The following is a 27,500-nucleotide window of genomic DNA, read 5'->3' on the forward strand; positions in this document are numbered from 1 at the left end:
TACTCAGTTAGGTTTACCACTAAAATTCGGGCTTGAACTGCAATTTAAAAGTGTGGTGCTGCCTATAGAAGGTGGCTAAACGCGGTCTCTCCTTGAACGGGTAGATATAGATTAAAATAATAAAAAAAAAGGAAAAAGCAAAACATTTGGCATCACTCAAAAAAAAAAGACATTTAATTTAGATGGGGAATATAGACATATCTAGTCTGTTGCAGCTGTTTCTTGAATAGCCAAGCATGTGGATTATGATTTTGAGTAAAGATTTCATAAGTTGAGTATTCCATCATCAGAAAAAGAGAAGTCAGAGAAATGTAAAAATGAAGAAATATCTTCAAATTGTGAAAGAGGGAGGCAGGGTCAGAGTGAAATACGTATGTGTTACACAGTCCCATAATCAAATAAATAATAAAGTCATAGGTAAGGTGCATTAGCACTTTCAAATGAGAATGTGATGGAGTTTTCAGCATAGCCGGCTACAACCTGTTCCGCAAAGACCGCATTAATCGCCGTGGAGGGGGTGTGATGATTTATGTTCGATCAAGTCTATCGGCAATCCCCTGTGATGATTTGAACCAATCTCAACAGGAAGTATTTTTCTGCAATATACACATGACCATGTCAACATTTCTGCTCGGAGTCGTTTACCGCCCCCCAAATTATCGCCAAGACGCACAGCTTTTTGATATCCTCAGAGCTGCTGCCATGAAAACAGCCACATATGTGTATATTGCGGGCGACTTCAATTTCCCTGAGATTGACTGGGAGGCCTTCCGTTGGCCGCAAAGTGCAGACGATTTCCTTGAACTGGTGCTGAATTCAAATTGGTCCCAAGTCGTTACCTCCCCCACAAGGGGTAACAACACTTTGGATCTGCTACTTACCGATTCTCCTGAAACAATCATTAGTGTCACTACTGAAGAACCTTTAGGTGACTCTGATCATTCCATGATCATGGCCGACTTGTCTCTGATTGGTTGTAACAAAAAACACAACCATCTTCAGACTGCCCACTTTGACTGGAATAAAGCAGACTGGAGCTCTTATTGTACTGAGCTGCAACGCCCAAACTGGCTCGAATTTTATGCCTCTATAGATGTGGACACTATACTCCAGAACATTCTGAATTCAATATGGGCGGCATGTGCAGCATCAGTACCACGCAAGCAATAAAAACCACCCAATAGTGCAATTTGGGAAACTGCAGCAGTCCGACTTGCCAGGAAAGAATACAAATTGCACAAATCAGAGAGCAACAGGAAAAAGCGCAATAGGTCAGCCAACCACCTCAAGCAGGTGACAAAAAAGGCAGTGCTTGAATTTGAACAACGCATTGCAACTAACCCCGACAGCAAAGTGTTCTGGAAGTATGTGCACTCAAAGCACAGACCCCACTCTCCAGTTGGTCCCCTTCGCAATTCCCACACAGGACAGATTACTGGCAATCCCGAAGAATGTGCAGAAATCATTGCTGGATGCTATGCCAGCATCTTTACTGTCGAAGACCAAAATGTTCCATCTTCATCACCACTGACATCGGACTCTATATCTACTATGCAATTTACACCAGCGATGCTACAACGCCACCTTAAGAATAAACGCAACTATGCCTCTCTTGGTCTCGATGTTGTTACATACCTACTTCTCAAACGCGGTGGGTACTTTCTTCTAAGCCAACTTTCTCTATTCTTCCAATTCTGTCTTGACAATGGTGTTACTCCAGAACAGTGGAAAACTGCCAGTGTCATCCCTCTGTTAAAAAAAGGCGACCGCACATCGCCTGTCAACTATCGCCCCGTTAGTCTTACTAGCTGCATCACCAAACTGATGGAATCCTGTATCAAAGAAACCCTCTGGAATTTCTGGAAGTCTCACAGCCTCATCCAGCGGCCACAATTTGGATTTATTCCTAACTCCAGCTGCTGTAATCAACTCATCGAGTTTCTTGAGGACGTTACCCAAATCACTGATCGCGGATCTGGGTGGATGTTGTTTACCTGGACTTTGCTAAGGCTTTTAACTCTGTGCCACACAAAAGACTTATGGTGAAGCTCTCTGCGTTGGGCGTAAGAGACGAACTCTATAGCTGGTTGAAGTCCTATATTTTCGGCCGAAAAAAGGTTGTCACAGTTCTAGGACAGTTCTCTTCGCCCTATGAAATGACATCTGATGTACCACAGGGATCTGTTCTTGGCCCCCTTTTATTTGTTGCATATGTTAATGACATAGATGCCAACTTAAAGAATGTCACAGTGCTGAAATATGCAGATGACATCAAGCTGTACCTCGAAATAAAAAGGTCAGATCCTGTACACTATAGATCTCTATTGCAAGCAGACCTGGACACAATATAGCAGTGGATCATGGACTGGTAAGTGAAGCTGGCTGTGGACAAATGTACCACCATGCATTTTGGGTGGAGAAACCCAGCGTCCACTTAATCCCTCCACAAAACTAATCTCAAAAAGTCTTCATGTGAACGTGACCTGGGTGTTATTGTCGACAGTGATTTGCGTTGGACAAAACACATCGCTAAAATTGTCAAGAAAGCTGAGGGTGTCTTGGCATCACTCACCAAATCCTTTGTGAGCCGCTCTCCGACTATCTATCTGCGGCTTTATATAGCTATGGTAAGACCTCACCTGGAATTTGCATCACCGGTCTGGAACCCCTATCTTGCCCAGGATATCAATCGTCTGGAAGCCGTTCAGCGACGTGCAACCAAAAAAATACCCTCCATCAGGCATTTGCCATATTCTGAACGCCTTACATCCCTGGGCATGGACACATTGAAACTCCGACGTCTGGCAGCTGACTTGGTAGACACCCATAAAATTATCAACCATCGTACAAACAATAACTCTGAGCACCTTTTCAAACTCCACCCATCTAACACCCGTGGACATATTTACAAAGTCAGAAAACAGCACAGCTCCCATGACTTTAGGAAACATTTTTTCACGCTGAGAGTTGCTGAAGCATGGAACAAACTGCCGGCATCAGTTGTTAGTTGTCGGAGCACTGTATCCTTCAAAACTTCCATGCTTTCTGAGATTCGCCAACACTACACTTGATTTTCTACCCTCCATACACACACAAGCATGTATCTGACTCATGCATTGTTCGCTTTCCAGACATTTGTACATTACTGCATGTGCTTTATATGCACTGTCTGACAAGTTGTGGTGCACCTGAGCACTGTATACAATAATTTCATTATTATATATTATTATTATTATAATCCATGGCAAGGAAGAGTGGAACTCTCCAGTTCCATTCTTGAATAGAGTGTAGGTGAGGGTCGAATAAGAATTAATATACTACAGTGTAGAGAAAAGATGGAATAGTAGATATATTATAGCAGGTATATACTAGTCTGTACTGAGCGAGTATGTTTGTTGAAAGAGGTTAGGGTGTACATAGACAGATAGCTAAAGGGATGAAGAATAATAGATATGAGATCCTTTCATCCTCCAGGTGACCACTAGCGCCAAAGTTCTGAGGTGGCTAAAGTTGGAGGGATGCGGGTTGGGATGGTAATAAAGTGGTTGTAAAAGATAACGAAGATCTCGAATTATAATAAGCGTGATGCTACTAGAGGTAGGGATTAGGGTTAGGGTTCACCTAATTACAATGGTGCTAGAAATAGATGCCAATAATATTAATTATAAATTAAAATTCTGTAGTGTTAACGAAGGTGTATGCTCGTTGAGAATCGAAGAATAGAAATAAAGAATTTAAAGATGATAAATCAAAAATAAATAAAGACAATTGTTTACTAAGTTTAAATAGAGTGAAATTATAGAGGCCACGGATGAAAGAATTATAATGATAATGGACAATGGAAAGTAGATATCATACAAGTAAATTATTACCTCTGCCAAAGAAGGAGGTTATGTTTTCATCGGCGTTGGTTTGTCCGTCTGCACGACTGTGTGCAAAATAACTCAAAATGTTGGGAACGGTATTTGATGAAAGTTGTAGGAAAAGTTGATAATGACACAAGGAACAGATGATGAAATTTTGGTAGTGATCCGGGAATTTTATGGATTCTTGAAGGATTTTTTATTTGTTATATTTACTTTACATGAAGTATAACTATGCTACGTTCTTTGATTATCTCCCTTGAAAACACGTTCTTCGTTTCCACGTAACCTATGGTGGCGTTGCTGTTTCCAAAGTTTATTTTCGCTTCTCTATTAGTAATTTTACTCGCGTATCTATCTTAAAATAAACTGCTTGGCGGTCTGCAGAGGATGACACGACAAGCCTTGAAGATTGGGATCGACGCAAAAATCTCAGGTTTTGCTCCCTCCACCACCCCTGTGAAACTAGCTTGCTGTTGTCATTGATGTATTATAACTGCTTCATATGATTCCTGTTTTAAAGTTGTTGTTTTTTAAACCATATGGCTGTGCTAACTATTTTTTTTTTACCCCTGCCAAGGAGGTTATGTTTTTGCCGGCATTGGTTTGGGAAATTGGGCGATTTTTCAGCATGCGTGTATACTGGGTGGAAATGAACTGCTTGGCTGAGGTCTGCGCTCTCCGAGTGCTTTTCTAGTTAATTATATATATTTTATTATTCAGTGAGAAGAGGTGTTCAATTAATAACAAGACTTTTGTAACTGAAAGGATATTCGATTAGTTATAACCCGAGTGGGACGCGTTAAATATAAATTAATGGAAATAAATGAACAAAGGATAAAAGAATGTATGATACTTTAAAATGCATACGGTATTGGAGCTGTGGTTGCAGAAATTTAGTGTTTTGAGATGTGTGGAACCACCTCTTAGCTACTGCGATCCGGGATAATAGAACCCAGCAGAGTCGTAGCTATGAGTTTACTAGCATATAAGTGATAAGACGTAGAAACACTCGGGTTGGTGTCCGAGAGTGCAGTAGAAATGAGGGACTCTTTCAATTTGTTAAAACACCCCTCTAGGAGAAAGCTAATTCGTATACAAAAACTGCTGTTGTACTGAATCGGATATCTCTCACTTTACTTGGGTCTGAGTTCCTTGGTATTGCTAGCGCGAGTCGCAGTGTTGTACAAGCTGCACTCAAATGAAAACCCTTACACGGGCATTGTTAACGACACCCTATCAGTAATGTCATGCTTGTCTAACAAATAGACCGTCATCATCACCACCATGTATGTGTGTGTGTGTGTGATGTGTGTGTGTGTGTGTGTGTGTGTGTGCGTGTGCGTGCATATATTTAACTATGTATGTATGTATAAATATACGGTATATTACGCATTACTCGGTACAGTGGCCAATTGCAGTAATCTGCTGTTATCTTCTGTACGTAAAGCTGCAATAGATTCTCTTTAAAGTCCAATTATCTTTTTGATATGTTGTCATTCATTTTCTATAAGATCCACGTCAGATGATCCTTGTTACTTACCGTATAGAGTAATACCTTTAAATGTTAACCAGTCTTTCACGCATTTTGCAGAACAACTGGGTGGACCATTCTTTCGGAATATAATGCAATTACGGATGATCATATTAGTAGGCATCTTGTTAAGTATACAGAAGCAGGTTTTGGAGTTTCTTGTTGTACCCAAATATCAACTTTTCACTGCAGAGAAATAGTACTATTCAATAATGGGGAGGCATTACTTGACTCTTGTGAATGTACACCTGGCTTTGATGGGCGACAAATGGCTGCTCCGCCACTGAACATAACTTTAAACCTTTCTTTCTTTGTCAAGCTTTTATTATTCATGAAAATCTGGATGTTTTCCCATCATAACCTTAGTTTTGTTTGCTGGTTGTCGTGCAACTAGACTAAAATCTTTATGGAATAAACATCTTGTATTTGTTCTGTATTTTACTGTTGTTGACAACTGCGCTTGTATGGCACGGCTAGATATCAAGGGGGGTGGTTGATGTAACATAAGACAATAAATCACTTGATCAATCTAAAGAGTAGTGATTTGAGGTCTGCTGGTCTATCAACTCATTTGTATCCACCTGTCTTACAACACCAACGCATATGTTTAGTGTCTTTAATAGGACTGCCTTCACGCGTAAAGCAGTAATTGAAGCTCTTTTTCAGAAGACAATTCCATAAATCTATAAACTATTAATGTATCTTGCGCTATGTGAAATGTCAAGTAGAAAATATAACTATGAAATATTTCATCATTCGGATATCCTAATATATATCATTCATATAACATAATAGTATTAGCAGGTTTCTCCAAGAAACCTGCCAATACTATTCTATACCAAAATGACTTTTAAAAACTGAAATTTCATTCAGATTTCTTTTTGTTAGGATTATAAATATACCATTACACACACACACACACACATAAGCATGAGCAAAATAGCTTGTTCTAAAATCTATAAACGGCTGTCTACCGATTTTCTATTTATGTATTGTGAGTAGGGACGATTGACTGCCATCTCTAGCAGGCACATGTACAGTACCGATGAAAGGTAAAGACCTAGAAACCATGGTCTACTGAGCTTGCGAAGCTGGAGGGGGGCGATTACTAACAATATATCGGACACAGGTGTGTATTGAGTGTGTATGCGTGTGTATGAGTGCATATGTGTATATATGTAAGAAAACGTTTAATGATATGTATGTATAATATTCATTTGTAGCATACACCAATCTGACATGCCTGGCTGAGAAACAACAAAATGAAATTTTCAACTACACCCAGATAATAAATCAGACTGACTGCGCCATCAAGTCTTCACTTCCGGCTCAAGAATATTGGGAGTAAGTTTAGTATTTTCTTACTTTCTAGAATATGAAATTTTCGCTGTCTCTCTTTCTCTATGCCTAACTTCTATCTCTCCGTTTCTCTCTCATTCTCTCTCTTTCTTTCTCTCTTATTCTCTCTCTTTCTCTCTCTATCTCACTCCATACACACACATACGCACGTGTGTGTGTGTGTGTGTGTTTGTGTTTATGTTGTCAGCCATAAATCACGTCAGCATCAAAGGTTTTATGCGGGTATGAAACCGTACTCCTGTACACGATCTTCCGTCTGCAAGATTTGGCTAAAAGGAATATGGGAAACGGGGTATGATTTTGATTTTGACATCGCAACACTCACATAGACGACATCCATAAATCTCTTTGAGATGTGATTGAATATTGGTAAACGTAGATGACCCTCAGAGGGCAAATCGCATAACACCTAAGCAAGGCGGCGAGTAGTGCCTCGTCTCTGAAGAAACGAAAATACACTTGTGTAGGCACGAGTGTATATGTGCAGAATACTTGTGAGATAATACATACATACATATGTGTGTGTGTGTGTGTGTGTGTGTGTGTGTGTGTGTGTGTGTGTGTGTGTGTGTGTGTGTGTGTGTGTGTGTGTGTGCGTGTGTGCATGTGGGAGCATATATTCTTGCTCGCGCACGTATTTATCAGAACGTTGATTGTAGTTCACATGTATTAAATTCATTTGCGCATGTGTCAAACGAATTAAACAACCCCTTTGGGCATCATATGCATAGATTTTCAGTGAAATTTCAGTGAATCATATATCAACTTTTAAATCATGGGTTTTCGTGGGGTTTTCTTTCTTTCGCATATTCGTAATCTCCGACATCTTAAACTTAGGAATCAGAAGAAATATTTTCAAAGAAATGCATTTTCAAGGTGAGGTGCGAAACTGCAGTAGTCCCAGTATTTACATAGATATTTACGGGTGCAGGTATGCAGTGATGGATGCAATGTTTTAACGCTGCAAATGATTAACACATTTAGCTCAATATGATGAATGAAAGTAATTTTAAAATTCTTATTAATTAGGCTGTTATACTGATTAGAAAAATACAGTTGAAACTGAACCCAGTAAAATTCGATATTTGTTAGTTGTCCTACTTGAATTTCAAATTCATAGTTTTGTCCGTCGTTGGATTATTCTTTCACACACGGTATAACTAAACACCATTTTATTAGCTTATCATATAGCTTATCACATGAGAATATGGAGTAATGAATTACTTGAAAAAATAAGGCATAATGGTTAACCGTGTGGTTGGTGGGAGGAATTGGAGAATATGCTTTGATACTGAGGTCCATGCAGGAAACTGTTTTGTTGATGCAGTCTTCGGGTTTGTTGCTATTATGCCGAAATGGTATCCATCTTCACCATTCACAAAGAACGCATCGTAGGATGTAGTAATTCCTACAAAACCCCTTGGCAAACAATATTCTTTTTTTTTCCCCTTGTGGAATAAATGCAAACAGATGTTTTTGGCATTTAATTGTTCGTGTGAGAAGCATGACCCTTCCTAGTAAAGTTCTACCACAGACAGTGTTTGAACCTGAGATTTATTGTGAGACATTGCGAAGCTGATACGAATAGGAAATTGCACTCTTCTGAATGAAAAAGGAATTTCTGCTCCCAATGGAATGAGAGAAATTCTGGATATGAAGACATCCTCCCCTTTTCCGCATCCAGGGAGAATGGCGATCTCAATAACATGTGGCATTATCTTCTTTACCACCAGGCGTTAGTTAGTTAGTTAGTTAGTGAGTTAGTTAATTTTTTGGCTCAAAAGCAAAAAGCAAGGCCATGTAGGAGGACATGGAGTTAAGTACAAGGTGGTGTTCATGTAAAGAGTTCAGGCCACTTGAGGTCAAGGGAGACTTTGAACAAAGCGGTCGTCGGCATCTTCACCATCTCGTCTGGCAGCTTGTTCCACGGATCCGCAACCCGGACGGAAAAAGCTCCTCTCCTTCGATTGAGATGAAATCGTCGCAGGTAGAGCTTTTCGGAGTGACCCCACAGCCGACGCTCTGGAGCAGGAGTGAAGAACAGCTCTTTCGAGAGGTTACACTTTCCGCTTATGATGTTGTGAGCGAGAATGAGATCACCACGGCGGCGGCGTTTTTCAAGAGAATAAAGGTCGAGCGTCTTCAGCCTTTCTTCATAAGACAAATTCTTGAGACCATGAACCATGCGGGTAGCCAGCTTCTGGACTCTTTCGAGATGTTGTATGTCTTTGAGGAGATAAGGAGAAGAGGCTTGAATCCCGTACTCCAATATGGGTCTCACCAGCGTGACATAGAGCGGTAGGAATATGGCTGCTGTGAGCATTCCGAATGACCGTCGAATCAAGAACAGAATTCTGCGTGCTTTGTTGGCAGCATGGACGCACTGGGCCGAAGGCGAAAAGGAGGAATCCACCAAGATACCCAGGTCCTTTACCTGATCGGTCCTCTCCAGCAGCAGACGACCCGGCTCGAAATCAAGTTGAGTTGCAGGAGGAGAGCCAACAGGCAGATGACAGCACTTTGACACGTTCAGACACAGGTCCCATTCGTTAGACCACCTCCAAATTTGGTGGAGGCATCGACGAAGATCCTCTATATAACCGCGAGGAGCGACCAGTTTGACATCGTCGGCAAATAGAAGGGTGTGTTGCGTGAGGTCGTCGGGCAAGTCATTTATGAACACTAAGAACAATAAGGGCCCAAGCACTGAACCTTGAGGCACGCCACTGCTCGCACTGGAGACGTCGGACCGCGAACCATTAACTTGGACTTGGAAGGAGCGATCTGAGAGGAAGGCACCAACCCATCGTACAATATCGGATGGAAACTATATGCTTGAAGTTTGACAAGTAATAGGCGGTGGTTTACCAAGTCAAAAGCTTTGTCAAAGTCCAATAAAACGATGTCAACAGCATCACTATCATCGAGGATGCGCGTCACCAAATCTTCCATTACCAGTAAGTTGGTCAAGCATGACCTCTTCGACACGAAGCCGTGTTGGGAATCAGAGACAGAGGCTGTGTTTTGGAGGTGGAGCATCATACTTTTTTTAAGGATGGTTTCGAACATCTTGCTGATTATTGATGTAAGGGAAACCGGTCGGTAGTTAAGCGGGTCTTCGCGGCTCCCTTTCTTGAAAATTGGGCAGATTATCGCTGTTCTCCAGTCCGCAGGTATAACACCCGTCGCCAATGACATATTGAATAGACGTGTTAAGGGCTCGCAGATGACCGGAGCCAACGCTTTGATAACCCGTGGGTGAATGCCGTCAGGGCCGTGACCCTTGTTGACATCGAGGCCTTGAATAACACGTTTGACTTCGTCCAGCGTGATGACCAATCGAAGCATTGAAGGTACCGATCTATCAAATGGAGGGGGTTCACGACCATCAGTTGAAAAAGCCTCGGCAAATAATTGACTCTGTTGATAAGGGCCCTCAATCGATACGCCTGTTGAGTCTACCAACGTTGCAATTTGGTTGTTCAAGCGGGAATTCCGTTGGACATGGGCAAAGAAGGTTTTTGGATTGCTACTGGCGTTTGCCGCGATTTTGTATTCATAACTGAAGCGTTCTTCCTTTTCAATTTTCACGGCTCGGTCTCGTTGAGTTTTGTACACCTCAAAAGCTGCAGTCGAATCCAGATTTTTGAATTCAGCCCAAGCAATATTTCTGAGTCGAAGTTCTCGTTTAACCTTCTTCGTCACCCAGGGCTTGTATTTCTTCTTCTTGGGAAGCCCAACGGGAACTGCCTGGTCAGTTAACCAGATTACATATGCTTTGAGGAATGACCATAGTTCGTCAACTGAGGACAACGTCATCAGGGATCGCCAGTCCAGAAGCGCGGAAGCCTCGGTTAGAATTTCAAGATTAATTGCAGAGAAGACTCTACGTGGCAGCGAAGTAGTCGTGGGCGTAGAAAAAGTTGTGTGCATGACGAACTTCAGGACCGCATGATCACTCTTGGCAAGAGGGGCGCACACAGATACGTCTGACACTGATCTTGGATAGCGGGAGAATACCAGATCCAGCATAGATGGCTGCTGCCCAGACCGATGCCTTGTCGGATATTCAACATGTTGCGATAGAAAACAATCTTCAGCCACGTCAAGAAGGGCCTGGCGGAACCGGGAAGATGATGTACAAACTGATGCGGGTCAATCGATCGTGGGAGCGTTGAAGTCTCTTAATATCAAACAGTCATGAGAAGCTGAAACGAATCTTATCGCTTCGAGTAAATGAGCATCCCATTGTAGAACGTTAGTGGACCCAAATTCCTCAATGATATTAGTGGAGTTCCCACTTTCAGTTCCAATCTGTGGGGAGTCCTGGAGGATCCAATGAATTGAGAAATTCTGTTGGATAATTTACCACCTGTTCTAGAATTGAGATTGTATCAACTGACTTATAGATGTAAGGACTTCCAGGAAGGTACTGTAGCAGTTGCTCATTAATTTTACTTACGGTGCTGTTTTTTGTTTTTTTTTTGAGCCAGTATTGCTCTTTCACACAGCCAACTGAGATTGGATAATTTTTTGACCAATGAATGTAGGGGAGACAATCAATTTCTGAAAATTACTTTGCAAAGAGTTACCTCCCTTCTCCACATAACTAAGGAAAGGGAGTTTTCTGCTCCCAGAGGGCCCGTTATATATTATGTGAAAACTTTTAAGGGTCTAAAACCGTCTCTGGAACATAAGTAATGTAAGTTCCCAGTTTGGAGAAAATCAGTTGTGAACTTTAGAAGTTATGCGGGTTTAAACACACACACACACACACACACACACACACACACAGACACACACATGTAGATTATTGCATTTTATATCGAAATAGATTAAAATGTTTCTCCGTGTTTTTCAAATCTCATTTTAACTATAAAGTCCAATCGTAATTTGAAAGGGGAAATAGTAAAGTATTTCCTGGGAAGGAAAAAAAACTACAACGCATACATGTGAAATCTATCTTTGCAGCTTCGTCATGTTGCGCATCAATGAGTCAAGTGGTATCGGAGATCTGGGAACTGTCAGTCTGAAAAACATTCTAGCATTACTTATCACTTGGATAATCATCTATCTTTGTCTTCGTGGTGGAGTAAAAAGCTCTGGAAAGGTAAAGACCTTCAGTTTTCTTCCATTGAATCAGTCTCATTACGTTGCTTCCTTTGTAAGTATGCATGTATGTTATGTATGTGTAGAGTGTGTGTGTTTGTATATCATGCGTGTATCTGTGTAAAAGTGTTGTGACCAGATGTATATGTATATATGTGTTGTGTGCTTCTATATGTGTGCACTGTGTGTATGTGCGTGCATTGTATATGCGTATGTGTATTATAGTAGCAGGCGGATATAGCCAAGCGATTAAGAATGCAATCAAGAGGTCCTGAATTTGATCCCTTTCCGTTTCAAATTGTGTGAAGCCAAAACTTCTAATTTACATTGGGTTGGCTAGCAAGGCCATTCGTTGAACTGCCCCTGTAGTTCAAAGGCGTTGCTTTGTCATGCACTGTGAGTCATTAGTATTGTTATAGTCACAGGGTAGATGTGTTTATACTATTTGTGCTATTATTCAATGATTACATGGATGTATTCACTAAGCAATTATAACATATCATATTGAAATGGACAGAGAATTCGTAATTTTGCTTTATGCATTGTGGGGTTGCGCGCGCGCGTGAGAGAGGGGAAGGATGAAGGACAGTAAGTACGTATGTGTGTTTGAAGCCAGTACGCGTGTGGCACTTAACATCACTTGTTAACGAACCATTAATACAACATATTGATACTGTGAACAAATTCAATGGGAATATTGGCAAAGGCAACAGTTTGAGGAATGGTCTGGCTAAATGGCAGGAACTATTCCTATATTTGCTGAAATAGCTAGAAAACGTAACTGAATAATCATAATGTTAATCCAAGCAATTACTGCATTTATACAAATATATTCCCTGTTACAAGATGACATTTCTTTGACGTTGGGCAACTTGTGAACAATGCAGTCACTAGTTATTGATTTCTGTCATGTCAATCACTAGTCCAGCGTATTTATGATAATCAGTGACAAGAAATATCTGTTACTCAGGGAAGAGGACTTTGATCACACAACCAAACATAATTCATTGTAACTTTGTCCGCCGGCGCTCCAGTATGGCCGCAAGTGACTGAAAGAAGTATAAGATAAAAAAAAATCAATGATGACAATAATGTCGAGAATACTTACAGATTTGCAGAAATGTTTGTAGCACTTTTACTGGTTATATGACGTAAGTGTCGAGCATAACATATATCCACTCCCAGTATTGATCACTCATTATACTGTTATTAATATTCCTAGGTTTGTTATTGTTCTTGTAATTTATACCACAGGTTGTTTACTTCACCGCTACATTTCCTTATTTGATGTTGGTAATACTGTTGATTAGAGGCCTTACATTACCCGGTTATTACAAAGGTATAGAATTCTATATCATACCAAAATGGGAACGTCTTCTTGATGTTAAGGTAACTTTTTTAATTTCGCTATCACACCGCTGCCACCACCCATATTCCTAATTGCCGTCATAATCATTTGTTTTCATCTGCGTCACTCCTACAGGTTTCTATAGGAATTCCAACCATTTCTTGTGTTTATGACATATCTAAATTCATTCGGTATCCGGTTGGGTTTGATTTGTGTATCAATTAGTCTGTGATGTGTGCATTCATGTGCTGTATGTTCCTGTTATATGTTGGCAGGTATACCAACTTCACAAAATCTTCAGTGATAACAAAGGGTGACCGAAAATCCTTTAAAACATACTTACAATACTACTATTTTCTTGAACGTGTCTATGTCTAACTTCGCAAATAATTTGTCAATGTCATTAGAAAAATGGTTGTATATCATTTCAGATGTACGAATTAACTAATTACAAATAGGACTAATTACACAAATTCCGAGCTGCTATACTGTTTTTAATTTAACTGCAAGAGTCGTTCACCTGTTTGTTACTCACCACTATAGCAATTTGGTATAACTATGCCAAATAGTTGATACATTGGATGAAAGACGGAAACTTGAAACGAGGGACTGAAACGCTAATTTTTGCCGCCTAAAATCAAGCTTTCTGATTAAGGAAAAGATCGACAAATCTCAATCAGACAACATATGCAGATTTTACAGGAAAAGAGAAGAAAGTATCAATCATCTTTTGAGTGGACACAGCAAGCTAGCACAAAAAGTGTATGAGCGCAGGTATGAGTGTAATAAGAAAAGGAGAGCTTTGGGATGTTAGCCGAGTGCGTGGCTTTGAAATAATAAGAAAATACTATGAACAGGGACCAGCGGCTGTGGCATAAAATAAAAATTACAGGATTTAATGGGACTTCTTCCCATAAAGATTGGCCATAATATTGAAGAAGTCCAGATATGATTATAGAGAACAAAAACAAAAACAAACGAACTAGTATAAGATGACAGACTAATAACAGAGTAAATGTAAAGAAACTGAAAAAAATAGAGAAATATTGGGATTTAACCAGAGAACTGAAGAGACTGCGGAAAATTAAAACAATTACTCCTGTGGTATTTGGTGCACTTGGCACAACACCCAAAATGCTAAGAGAGTGAAAAAAAATGGCTACTGAGATTCACATTGTTGGCCCGCAGAAAAGTATCTTCCTGCATTTTGCAAGACTCCTGAGAAAGGTCCTTGGAGTTTGAGAAGACTTGTTATCCCCAAACCTCAAAATAGCATCCCTGCTAATCAAATTAGCTTGATAATATTGAATTAAAAGAGAAAAAGGGTCGGGGTTAGGGTTAGGGTCCTCTCCCACCGCTCTCATTGAACGCTGTGGCAGTAAACACATATTTGACCTCTGCTGATCGCATGGGTGTGCTACTGCTCCTGTCTGGATCACCGTATCAGTATCGAAAGAACCTATTCGTAGAGTGGTGGCATTTGGTTGTGTGTCCACCAAGCTGCATCTCTTCCTTCTACTCTCCCCCAACCCTCATGACTACCTCTAGTACAAGGCAAAAGTCGAAGCTCAACAATACTACACGGCAGCGGCTCAATAATGATAATAACGGCTACGAAGGGTGGCCGCAAAGACAGCGCCAACGACAGTAGTAGCGGTAATCAACAATGGCGACGGCTGTTGTAATAGCTCGGTAATGGTAATTGTAACGGTAATAATGTGGAGGTGACAATAATGGTAGAGATATTAAAAACCGTTTCTACATCAGCCACACAGGGCTCAATACTAATAATATCAATGTAGCAGAAAAATGTCTTATGAAACAAAAAGAAAAACTGTGCACAAAATCGCTTGTCCTATGGTTAATCTGGAAGGACGAAAAGTCATATACTGACACAAACCCTTCTCCGAATACGAACCTGGAATACGAACACTTGAATAGGAACTACCCTAACACGAGCCCACCAAGTTCATCACCAGGGCCACTACAGAAAGATTTAAAATGTAAGAGGATCAAATGGGCCCGAGAAGAGGTTAAAAATAATATACACTTATTACTATGTATTAGGTAGGCCATCTCAAGAGGGACACACTGCAAATTCTTACAAATATGGAGAGCACAAAATCAAGATAGCAAACTCTCTTTGGATGAAAACAAGTTAGCAAATATTAGGAGGGATATGTTTAGAAATAATAGATTCACATATAAGAAAATAATCACGATCAAGCACACAGCGGAAAATGATGTAAATACGAAACAGAAAGGAAATGAAGAATTCGATAAAGAGAGTAACCCAGCACGAGCCTTAATTAAAAGACTGTCATCTGACTGAAACACGCAATGGCCTGAAGAAATAAGAAACTCAAATGAACCTGATAACGATATCCAGGAAAGTGGTAAAGAAGCAAGATTCGAAGACCATACATTTTCTCAAGAACACAGAGAGTCTATGATTGAAATGAAAGAGAAAACACTAAATATGTTAGCAGTTGCAAGACATGCAAGTATGACTGATAGAGAAACTCTTCATAAACTCTCAAATACAAACCAGAAAAAAAAAAAAAAAGAGCCAAACTAGAATTGGCAACTACGTAACAAAATACGACATAAAGGAATTGAAACCTGCTCTCACTGAGTTAAATGAAATTACACATCTGCTATGACAATTGAAACCAGTTGTTTGCCCCCGAAAAAAATAAAGAAAACCAACCTGGGAAGAATTCTGAACTGGAGAAGTAAAATTGAAAAAGAGGTTGAAATAATGAGAGATGAAATACCAATATTAAATGTGCTAATCTGTGGAAATAATGTAAGATTCATAAAAGAAATTAAGATGAAAAGCAAATATAGATTATCACCAACAGTAGAACTGCTTGCAACAACCAAAACAAAAAGTTCAAGCAAAAGCTCAAAGAATACGAAGATTTGAGAAAAGAAACAAGTTTTACAAGCAAATTAAGTTGTTCATATCCAATGCAAAATCATTCTACAGAGAAATAGGGAAGGAGAAAATAACCGATGAAGAATCTACCTCTCTTCCATGGAAGAAGTTGAAGACTTTTTGAAAAAGATTTAGAGTGATGAAGAAACATACAATGGTAATGCAGATTGAATTAGGCGCACAGAAGAATCTTACTAAAATTTACCAGAACAAGCATTAGAAGACATCACAATAGCAGACTTAAAGATGACATTCACGAAGGTTCGTAAGTGGAAATCCCCTGGTAATGAGAGGGCTACATTTCTGGTTCACATCACTCCCGTGCACACACGAGAAGTTAGTTCAGCTGCTCAATGAAATTATGAGAAACACTAAGAAAACACCTGATTAGTTAGCAAGTGTTGTTACTTACCTACTCCCGAAGAATAATGAGACCAAAGTTTAAAAACTATCGGCCCATAACATGTTTATCTACCATTCATAAAATTTCTCCATCCGCGTGGAGAAAATTCATGCATTTATGGAACAGCACGAAATTTTCCTCATTGTACAAAAAGGATGCCAACGAGGCTCATATGGATGCAAAGATCAACTAATTAATCGTATGACCCTTGAGAACTGTCATAACAAACTCAGAAATCTTAGTTCCGACTGGATTGATCATAAAAAGGCCTTTGACAGCATACTGCATTCATGGATCTTGAAATCCCAGGACATCTTCAAAATTCCTGAAGCCGTAATATCTCTTACTTAACAGAACAGGATATGGGTACAAAACATATGGATGACTTAAAACTCTATAGCAAAGACAATAATAATCTTGAAGGCCTTTTACATACTGTGTAAGCATTCAGTGATGACATTGAGATGGAGCTTGGTCTTGATAAGTGTCCCAAGGCCACTTTGCAGAAGGGAAGGTTGAAGACCACAAATTCAGTGATGTTAGCTGTTGATACAGTTATAAAATAACTTGAACAAGAAGAAAACTATAAATATCTAGTAACAACTGAAGGCTCTGGCATTCAGCATGCAAGCATGAAAGAGAAGATCAGAAAGGAACGTTACAGGAGAGTTCGAGCAGTTCTGAAAGCTGAGCTAAATGCACCTGACAAGGTGTTAGCCATAAATTCCTTAGCAGTTTCAGTTGTTATTTATAGCTTCAATGTAGTGAACTGGAATATCAGTGAAATAAAGAAAATTGACAGGAAAACTTGTCAGCTGCTCACTTGCAATAAGATACACCATTCAAATGAACAATCTGTAAATGAACAATCTGGTGTACTTATTTTAATGGCCTATCGATGTATACAGCGAGTTTGCCCTAGTGTCGAGAAGACACTCGGTAAGAAATGTAAACAAAGCTGAAAGAAGAAGAAAAATTCATAATAATATAAATAATACTAACAAGAAAATGCAGTGCTTGCACTGACAAACGTATATCTCAAAACACAGGGTTACACAAATTACAGAAATTAACAGTAGAAGTTAGTGTATACATTTTATAAAGTCTCACTACAATAGAAAAGCATGAAAGCAAAAGACTGCACGGACTCAGCTGCAATTCATTCAATAAAGGGAAATGTAAAATCTAACACCCCTACTTCGTTATCTTTCTTCTCACCATCATCAAATTCATGGCATTTTATTTTCGATTTTGTAGTAGTATCGATAATAATATTTAAACACTTTTAGGTTTGGTCACGAGCTGCCACACAGATCTTTTACTCTCTCGGTCCAGCCTTTGGTTCTCTAATTACGATGTCGAGTTATAACAAGTTCGAAAATAACTGCTACAGGTAAGTATTCTCATTTAGCTACTCTTACACAACGATTGGAAAGAAGATTTAATTCTGTTTTAAGCAAATCAGAGAATATTACATAAGGGCCTACAGTATGGGCCCGCATCACACCATATTAGACCATATTAATATCATTGCTAATATTACGTTGCATAGAAGGCAGCGAGCTAGCAGAATCGTTAGTATGTCGGGCGACAAATTCCTTAGCGGCATTTCGTCCAATTTATTATTTACATTTGACGGATATTTGTCCTCATCTTGTTAGTTGATATACCCTCCAGCATTCATCAGGTGTCTTGGGGGTAATTTCAAACCTGGGTTCTCATTCCTAAGGTGATTTTCGATGTTATTATTATTATTATTATTGGAATCGAACTCGGAATCTTGGGGTTAGTAGCCCACGTCTCCCTATGTGAAAGGCCTCTCCGAAAAGATACAAAAGATATGCAGCCTATATGACATCAGGACAGCATTCAAGAGTAATACAACACTTCGCAAATATCTCCTTCGAGTAAAACCACTAATAGAAGAGAATATGACCAAAGACTGCGTATTCTCCATCCCATGCAGCTATAGTACGTCATACAAAGGCGAAACAGGCTTCCTCCTCAAAATAAGAGTAGACGAACATCGCAAAGCTGTGACACGAGGAGATATTGATAAATCGGGTATAGCTGATCATGTATGGAAAAATGGAGGCCATTTTGAAGTTAAAATAATTGACAGAGAACACCACTGGAAAATACAAAAACTAAAAGAAGCAGCACATATGCTAGGACACAACAACCTCCTAAGCAGTCCGAGTGTAGATATGAGTAGCATATGGGAACCGGTATTAAGGAAGGATAGGAAAATATTAGATTTTATAAGCCCTAAAATCCATTCCATATTCACTCCATAATTGCCCACGGGCATATGGCGTAGCGGTTAAGAGCGTGGACTACTAACCCCAAGATTCCGCGTTCGATTCCAATAATAATGTTAACATCGAAAAATATCTTAGGAATGAGAACCTAGGTTCAAAATTTCCCAAGACACCTGATGAACGCTGGATGGTATATCAGCCGAAACGTTGTATTAACAACAAACAAGATGAGGACAAATATCCGTCAAATGTAAATAATGCACATAATTCCTCATCTCTTAAATATAGAACTGTAAGTTCGACTTTTCTTTTCATCAATTCGGGGATAAAATAAATATCAGTTGAGTACTAGATTCCATGAAATCAACTTACCCACTCCCCAAAATTTGATGGCCTTGTGCCAAAATTTGAAATTAATATTAAATCTCATATAATTATTTATACATACATTATTTACGGCCATATCACGTTGAAGGCACCGTTTCTCGTCCAATCACCGAAGTTAAGCAACGTCGAGCCTAGTTAGTACTAGATGGGTGACCGTTTGGGAAACCTAGATTCTGGAAGCATCCCACAACTTTTCACTGGCAGTGCTCCAGCATGGCCACAGCCGTAGGGCTGAAACGTATAAAAGAATATCCCACATTATTGCATTTACATTATTCTTATATCACTGCTCACCTGACATCTCCATATAACGATCCAAATTGAGCATCATTTAATTGAGATTTTGTATAAAATAGAAGTGATTACTTTTCAAAACTGCCCATATTTGATACCTCAGTTACTCACACCTGTAAATACGTACATACATACGTACGTACACACAGACACACTGACACGCATACATACATACATACATACATACTTATATATATATATATAATATATATATATATATATATATATATATATATTTCCTTTTCCTGAGCGCCTATTAATAATAATACTGTAATTGTTCCATTGTTGTTGTTTTTTTGTTTCCCGTTTGGATTAAAATTATATATATATATATATATATAATATATATATATATATATATATATATATATATATATACATACACACACATATATATATAGGCGCAGGAGTGATTGTGTGGTGAGTAGCTTGCTTAGCAGCCACATGGTTCTAGGTTCAGTCCCACTGCGTGGCACCTTGGGCAAGTGTCTTCTACTATAGCCGCGGGCCAACCAAAGCCTTTTGAAAGAAGCCTGTAGTATATATGTATATATATGTGTGTGTGTGTGCGTGTGTGTGTGCGTGCGTGTACGTATGTGTGTGTGTGTGTGTGTGTGTTTGTGTGTGTGTTTGTGTAAGTTTAATCTGTCATACAATATATTGCAATATACATAATACTAAAGTTTATCCTTCGACTTTCTAGGGATGCTATCTTTGTGGCTCTTGTAAACTGTGGAACCAGTGTTTTTGGTGGATTTGTCGTCTTCTCAATGGTCGGTTACATGTCTGAAATTACCAATATGCCTGTGGACGAGATCCCAATTGGAGGTAATCAAGTTACATTAATTTACATTCACCACACACATACACAATGTTTCATGAGCACCTTAGGCAAACAGCTGTTTAACATTGCAAGATAAAAACTTGGTTTACTATACTAAAGCTTAGATTTTTAAAATGCAGTTTAACCATATGAATATATTTTAAGAATTTATTTATTTGGTTAAAATGAGTTTGTACTTAAGGAAGAGTAAAAACTGAGGTTATAAACGGGAGGCTTTTTCCTCGTGGGCCCCCAAAATGGTACATTATATTCTTTTAAAGGCGGCGAGCTGGTAGAAACGTTAGCACGCCGGGCGAAATTCGTAGCCGTATTTCGTCTGTCGTTACGTTCCGAGTTCAAATTCCGCCGAGGTCGACTTTGCCTTTCATCCTTTCGGGGTCGATAAATTAAGTACCAGTTACGCACTGGGGACGATGTAGTCGATTTAATCCCTTTGTCTGTCCTTGTTTGTCCCCTCTGTATTTAGCCCTTTGTGGGTAGTAAAGAAATATATATTCTTTTAATGTATTGGGCTTCTAGGCTTCTTTGCTAGGTCATGTTTTCTTTCCTATTCTTCCCTTTGTTTATATTGGATGCTCTTGTTTTCTTACTCTGATAAAACTCCGTGCCTTAATTCGAATGTCCTATGAAGATGGAGAATTTTATTTTCGCAATTATTTGTAGACTGCGTTTGGCAACGGATGCGGAAACGTACTGCACGGAATTTTGTCAGTGAACAGGTCGCGTTCTCAAAGCGACTTAAATAATTTGGCAACTTAAATTTGAATGTTGAAGTGAATCTAACGTTTTTTTTTTTGTTTTTTTTTTAATGGCTTCCACGCTGCAATTGTTTTTGTTTTAGCACACGATCTCAGATCAGGTCACTTGCTATGCAATTACATCTCCGTGATAGTAAAAGAATATATATATATATATATATATATATATATATATATCTATATATATATATATATATATATATATATATATATATTATATATATATATATATATAACAATGATAATATCAAAGTGAGTTATCTACAGTAGCGGTAACACATCGTCACGTATATTTGCCATTTCAATATGGCTAACCCCTAAGGGTGGATGCTACTGTAGTTTTTAGCCCCAGGAGGACACACTCCTCCAGCTGGCCATAGACACACTTTCTGTGTCCTGTCAGTATTTACAAAGGGAAGTCATCCTTCCCGTCTTCAACTTATTGACCTCTCGTCAGCGTGTGAAAATCACAGTTGTCGGCGAGAATTAGATTCTCGCCGAGCAAATACTGACAGGACACAGAAAGTGTGTCTATGGCCAGCTGGAGGAGTGTGTCCTCCTGGGGCTAAAAACTACAGTAGCATCCACCCTTAGGGGTTAGCCATATTGAAATGGCAAATATACGTCACTATATATATATATATATATATATATATATATATTATATATATATATATATATATATAATATATATATATATATATATATATATATATATATATGAAATATGAATTAGAGATAAAACCACTATTAGGCAACTCAAACATATAAATAAATGTGTGTATGTATATATATATATATATATATATATATATATACATATACGAGGGGCTTTATATAAAAAAGTTAGCGAGGACAGTTTAATCAAGATTTTATTAAATATGTTCTCTTACGAAATTCACATACTTATTGCAGCGGCCCTTCAGTTTTTCTAAGCCATGCAAAAGAACTCGGAAGGCTGGGCCTCCAACCAAGCCTTTTGCGACACTCTTAAATCCTAGAGCTTTTCAGCATTACCTCGTATGTATGTATAATAGGTAGTTATTTTTTTCTCATTGTGTGTGCGCGCTCTCTCTCTCTCTCTCTCTCTCGCGCGCGCGCGTGTGTGTGTGTGCGCGCTTTTCAACATATACACAACACAGACTTTAGAAAAGACCTTCACTTAAATAGGACCGATTTTTTTTCTGTTTTACAGGTGCTGGTCTAGTTTTCATAGCTTACCCAGAGGGACTGAGTAGAATGCCGGTATCCCCACTCTGGAACTTCCTCTTCTTCTTCATGATTTTTACGTTGGGATTAGACAGTCAAGTAAGTTCTGGATTGTTTATATCTTATCTCCATTCTTTCATTACTGTATTTCATGGAGAATTTATCAATTTAACTTACCTCGCTAAATTCAATCACTCAGTACATACATACATACATACATACATACATACATACATACATACATGCTAAATTCCAGAGAGCATAGTCAAGGCCATAACTGACCTGCCTTCATCGTATTCTTGAAGTTGAATGCAAGTAGTGATTGTATTATCATTGATAAAATACCGTATCGCAGAAGTATATTCCAAGAAGATAACCTCTCTGTGATGCTGTTCATATTTTCAGTAAATCCCTATGTGGAGGAAGTTTGATGGGCATCTCATTGATTCACAAGGAGACAGAAATACGAAAATTACACCCTGTTTCTTTGTGGATGCCTTGAAATTGTACACCAAGTGTATGTACGAGATGAAAAAGAGCCTCGACCTGGTTACAACATTCTCAGAGGATATAGGGTTGATGTTTGGTCAAAATAAACGTTACTATATGATTGTGAAAAGAGGGAGGACTGTGAACCAGACAAACAGCATCTCAGTCAACGATTAAACTGTTTATCCAATATGATAAGGAAATGTTTTCTTTTGAATTGTTGCTTTCGTTTTGTATGAATAACTTTGCTTTTATTATTTTCTTGCATTAGTTTGCCATGATGGAATGTGTTATAAGTTCAATCGTCGATGAATTCCCTCACAAACTTCGTGCAAAGAAGGGACTTGTCACCGCAGGTTGTTGCTTTGTTGCTTTTCTGCTCGGAATACCTTGCGTTACGGTGGTAAGTAAAATAATCTTCTAAACTTGGAAAAAATCTGGTTCATATGCGAGCAAATATTTCAGTTAGGCTGGAGATGACCGTGGGAACTAATTGCCCTCTTACTGTTTTAATGAAATTCACCACAATGTCGTCAAATCGATATATTTCTATCATTTGATAAACTTGTCAACTCGGATTGAATTAAATACCTTCTTGAAATCGATTCAGGCACATATTGTTCAGCTGGCCAATTGTCCTGTGGGAATAATTATAAGAGTAGTCCCCCACCCCACCCCACATAGAAATTGCAATTTTATTTTCTTGCATAGTATTTGAGATTAGCTTATAGATTACGGACAGACAAGCGACGAGCAAAATGGTTTTCTTTTTCTACTATATTTTCTGAATTTTTGTATGGGAGACCATTATGTTTTCATGTTGTACATTTTCTGTCCCCCGTCTATGTCATCATGTTTTGTAATTTGCTTTCCACTGGATATGTGACAGGCCTCTCTCTAATCAATAAAGTTTCCCGAGATACATTTATACACCACAAACTTTTTTATTGACCTAATCACACCATCCAGCATATTTATCCCAACAGATTTAATCTATTTCTGATAATATTTGTTTCTTCTTCTTCTTCTTCTTCTTCTTCTTCTTCTTCTTCTTCTTCTTCTTCTTCTTCTTCTTCTTCTTCTTCTTCTTCTTCTTCTTCTTCTTCTTCTTCTTCTTCTTCTTCTTCTTCTTCTTCTTCTTCTTCCATTTTGGGTTCAAGTTAAGTATCTTAATTCTTACCTCTTTCAGGGTGGTATGTACGTTCTGACATTGATGGACAACTACACTGCCAGCTATGGTCTAATATGCATCTGTCTGACAGAGCTAATTGCTATCAACTGGGTTTATGGTAAGTAAAGTTGTGTGACAATACAAGATAGAAATAAATACAGCATCTTTGCACCTGACAAACTAAACCCATCGCACCCACGACAAATACAATCATTTCATTATCATAACAAACTTGCGCTTCCTGTTCAGGTGTAGGAAATATTTTAGTTCTCCTCAGTAGCTACTGCCACATAAGAACACCGCTCACATAATCTTGGATAGTGTAGCAACCACCGGCATCTTATATGAAGGGGTACCTAAAAGTAACCGGAAACGTTTTCTATGGGATAAGCTAGCTGCAGTTCAGACTTCCACCGCTAGAAGCCACTTAATGCGACCCAAAGACATCAGTATGCCGACCGGTGTCATCATGTGGGGTCATTGTTTGTCGATTTTTGCGATGGCTGAATCGAAGGGAGAGCGTGCTTCCGTGAAATTCTGTTTTCTGCTGGGGAAAACAGCGGTTAAAACAGTTGTCATGCTTCAAACAGCTTATAAGGACGCTGCCATGAGTAAAACACATGTTAACGAGTGGTTTCCACACTTTAGGAATGGTTACTTGTTGCTTAAAAACCAACCTTATTCAGGGCGACCGTCGACCTCCCGAACGAATGAAAACATCACGAAACAGTTCGCAGTTTCAAAGCGACGAAATTATTTTGACAAATTAAATTTGATTATTGAACGGTTTTTGTGTGCTTTTAAATGGCTTATAAGCACCTTCCACGTTGCAGATTTAAACCTACCATTTGTATATCATGCACTCATTCAAATTTATTCTCATATTTATCCCCACCAACCTTGCTATGTTCTAACCATCAGATACTGTTCTAAAAACTTCGGCTAATCTGATGGTTCGCTACCTTTTCTATGCCAACCATATCTCCGAAGTGGTAGACTAATTTTTGCATTCCCTATGAGAGTAATATCACGTGTAAAGAGAGAAAACAATTTTCTAATATTACTTTATTTTTATTGAATTGACACATATATGGTATTGTCGGTAAACATACTGAACTACAAGAAAAATTAGTTTTTAACTTAGTTTGTCTAATGCAAATGTGAACTGAACAGTTAGAAAAAATTGCATACAATGAAATCACAATTGTGAACATAAAATTCAAAGACTTCTTTCTGCTTCTCATTCAAGATTTTATCAAAATATGGAAGTTCCATGCTGTTTGCGGTCCAAAATCTAAGAATCGCTTGTAGATTTAGGCGATTCCTAAATCTTGTCTTAAATGACAAAAGAAGTTGTACATGGCAAGAGGACACAGCTGTTGGTGATAATCTTTTAAAGATTAAGTCTAAATAAAATTATTAAGTCCTTGGTGCGTTTAATAAAGCTGCTTTTCATCCCTTAGAGGGTACAGGCGCCCTAGTTTATGAATCCCTAGCTTAATTCATGTACACAGCGACTACAAATATCCAGAGCTCTCTTATTTCCACACATGATCGATTAGATCTCTACAGAGAACCGCAACGAAGCCAGCAGTTTGTTAGAAGCTAGAGCATCTAAGAACACAGTTCGTTTTCTTTAGATTCAAACTTAAAGAGATAGATAGATAGAAAGATAGATAGATAAATAGAGAGAGAGAGAGAGAGAGAGAGAGAGAGGCGGATAGATTGGTGTGAAAAAGAGTAAGGAATGTGTTTACGAGTATGTGTGGTTACAACTGTACATATATAACCCTGTTTTCCACATCTTCTATTGATCATCCGGAAGACTACATTGATACACTATATCCAACTACACCCATACACACTAAACATAAATTGTAGATTACTCAGCATTACAATACAGCCCATATTTGCATCAGTGCATTACGCTATCTTGTAGCCTACTACACCACTTTCGCACACACATATATATAAAACTGAAGTACAGAAATCTCTCGCCAGTGAGGATGACTTGATGATGTGTAGCATACTTTTGCAAGTTGTTTTATATATTCGCGAGCAGACACAGACATCTCCTACCACACGCACAGAACCCAGTGGAATACCCACGTTGTGAGAGATAGAGAGGGCTACACTAGCACTAAGCTGGGATTTTCTTTATCGATCCAGACTAGATTAAAGTCAAAGTTGATATTGGTAGAATTTGAACACAGGACACAGGAAGTTGAAAAAATATTGCAACACATTCTACCAAACATTCTAACGACACGGCCAGTCGATTAAACCCAGAACAAATTCACGAACCTTCGTGTACTCAGTAAGATATCAAAACTGAAAATCTCCCGTCACACTTCATTATTTCGTATCTCACTTTTTTGGCTAGAATAATAACAACAATAATAACAACATCAATACAAGCGAAACACTTACTTATTTATTTTACATTGTCTTTTTCTTTACTTTATCACAACTTTATTTATTTTTAGGATTCAAGAATTTCTGCATGGATATCGAAATGATGCTTGGATTTCAACCAGGAATTTACTGGAAGGCTTGTTGGGTAGTTATTACGCCGATCGCCCTTGTAGTACGTATTTCTCTAACTGTAAACCAATGTCGGTTTTACAATTTTATTCAAATGGTAATATAGTAAAGAGCGTGCCCGGTTTTGAAACATTTGTTAATTATTAATGAAGTTTATCATGTTACAAATATCTGGAGTCTCCACTCTCAAGTACCAACATCAAAATTAGCCGAGGCGATAGCCTGTTATACAAAGAAGCAAAAGTTCGTATGATAACACCAATGCTATGATGTGTCCATAGACAAGATAAAAACAAAACATGAATAACAGCTGATACCTTAACATTTTTTGCACAAATAATGATACTACTTAAAGTTATAACGGGCGTTATAAGTTATAAGTTGCTTTCTTATTTAGTCACAAGGCTGCTTACGAGATGCATTACTGACGTTTTGAAACTTTTTTTAGGAGCAGCATTTATAATTGTCCCAGATTATTGTAATTTTAGTATATTATTACAACACATTTAATAAGTAAACCTGCCAATTTTTGTTATTCTAGATTGGAGGAGACGCCTGTAACAGGACTTTGAACATACTCTGCAAAACACTGCTCGTCACAGCTGTCTACTTTGCAGAATGCAGTCAAGACGTTTGGAAGCGTGTAATGCAATAGCGTTTTGCGGCAAAAGCACTACGGAAACTTCCGAAGTGTTCCAGACTAGGCTAATGGATTAACATTTTCGTTGGCACTAGAGGTTTAAGGACGGTAGAGAATAGATGAGAGATAATAGGAGTTTTGAGATGGACCGGGATGTCAACACATCCGGGGATGGAAATATACATACATGCATACATACCTATACAGATAGATAGATAGATAGATAGATAGATAGATAGATAGATAGATAGATAGATAGATAGATAGATACATACATACATACATACATACATACATACATACATACATATACTCTCACACATACAACGCACGCACACATGCACAT

At 38.6% G+C, this 27,500-nt stretch overlaps 1 protein-coding gene and 1 pseudogene across 4 annotated transcripts in view; both read left to right on the top strand.

Annotated features, from left to right (window-relative positions):
• Nucleotides 1–27,500, top strand: part of LOC115224310 (sodium- and chloride-dependent glycine transporter 1) — a 63,952-nt gene that overhangs the window by 21,454 nt on the left and 14,998 nt on the right. For all 4 annotated transcript variants that reach the window (XR_005003843.1, XR_005003841.1, XR_005003842.1 and 1 more), the window contains exons 5-13: nt 6,621–6,741; nt 11,728–11,866; nt 13,120–13,254; nt 17,847–17,950; nt 20,203–20,327; nt 22,297–22,409; nt 23,071–23,202; nt 23,989–24,088; nt 26,457–26,557. Coding sequence is in view for 1 of the 4 variants with exons in the window: in XM_036513353.1 (XP_036369246.1) it covers nt 6,621–6,741; nt 11,728–11,866; nt 13,120–13,254; nt 17,847–17,950; nt 20,203–20,327; nt 22,297–22,409; nt 23,071–23,202; nt 23,989–24,088; nt 26,457–26,557 (1,070 nt within the window). In the remaining 3 variants the exon portion in view is untranslated. The remainder of the gene's footprint in view (nt 1–6,620; nt 6,742–11,727; nt 11,867–13,119; nt 13,255–17,846; nt 17,951–20,202; nt 20,328–22,296; nt 22,410–23,070; nt 23,203–23,988; nt 24,089–26,456; nt 26,558–27,500) is intronic.
• LOC115224586 lies at nt 19,270–19,387 on the top strand (annotated as a pseudogene).

The sequence above is a fragment of the Octopus sinensis genome, linkage group LG25, assembly GCF_006345805.1.
Source record: "Octopus sinensis linkage group LG25, ASM634580v1, whole genome shotgun sequence".
In the NCBI taxonomy this organism is placed as follows: Eukaryota; Metazoa; Mollusca; class Cephalopoda; order Octopoda; family Octopodidae; genus Octopus; species Octopus sinensis.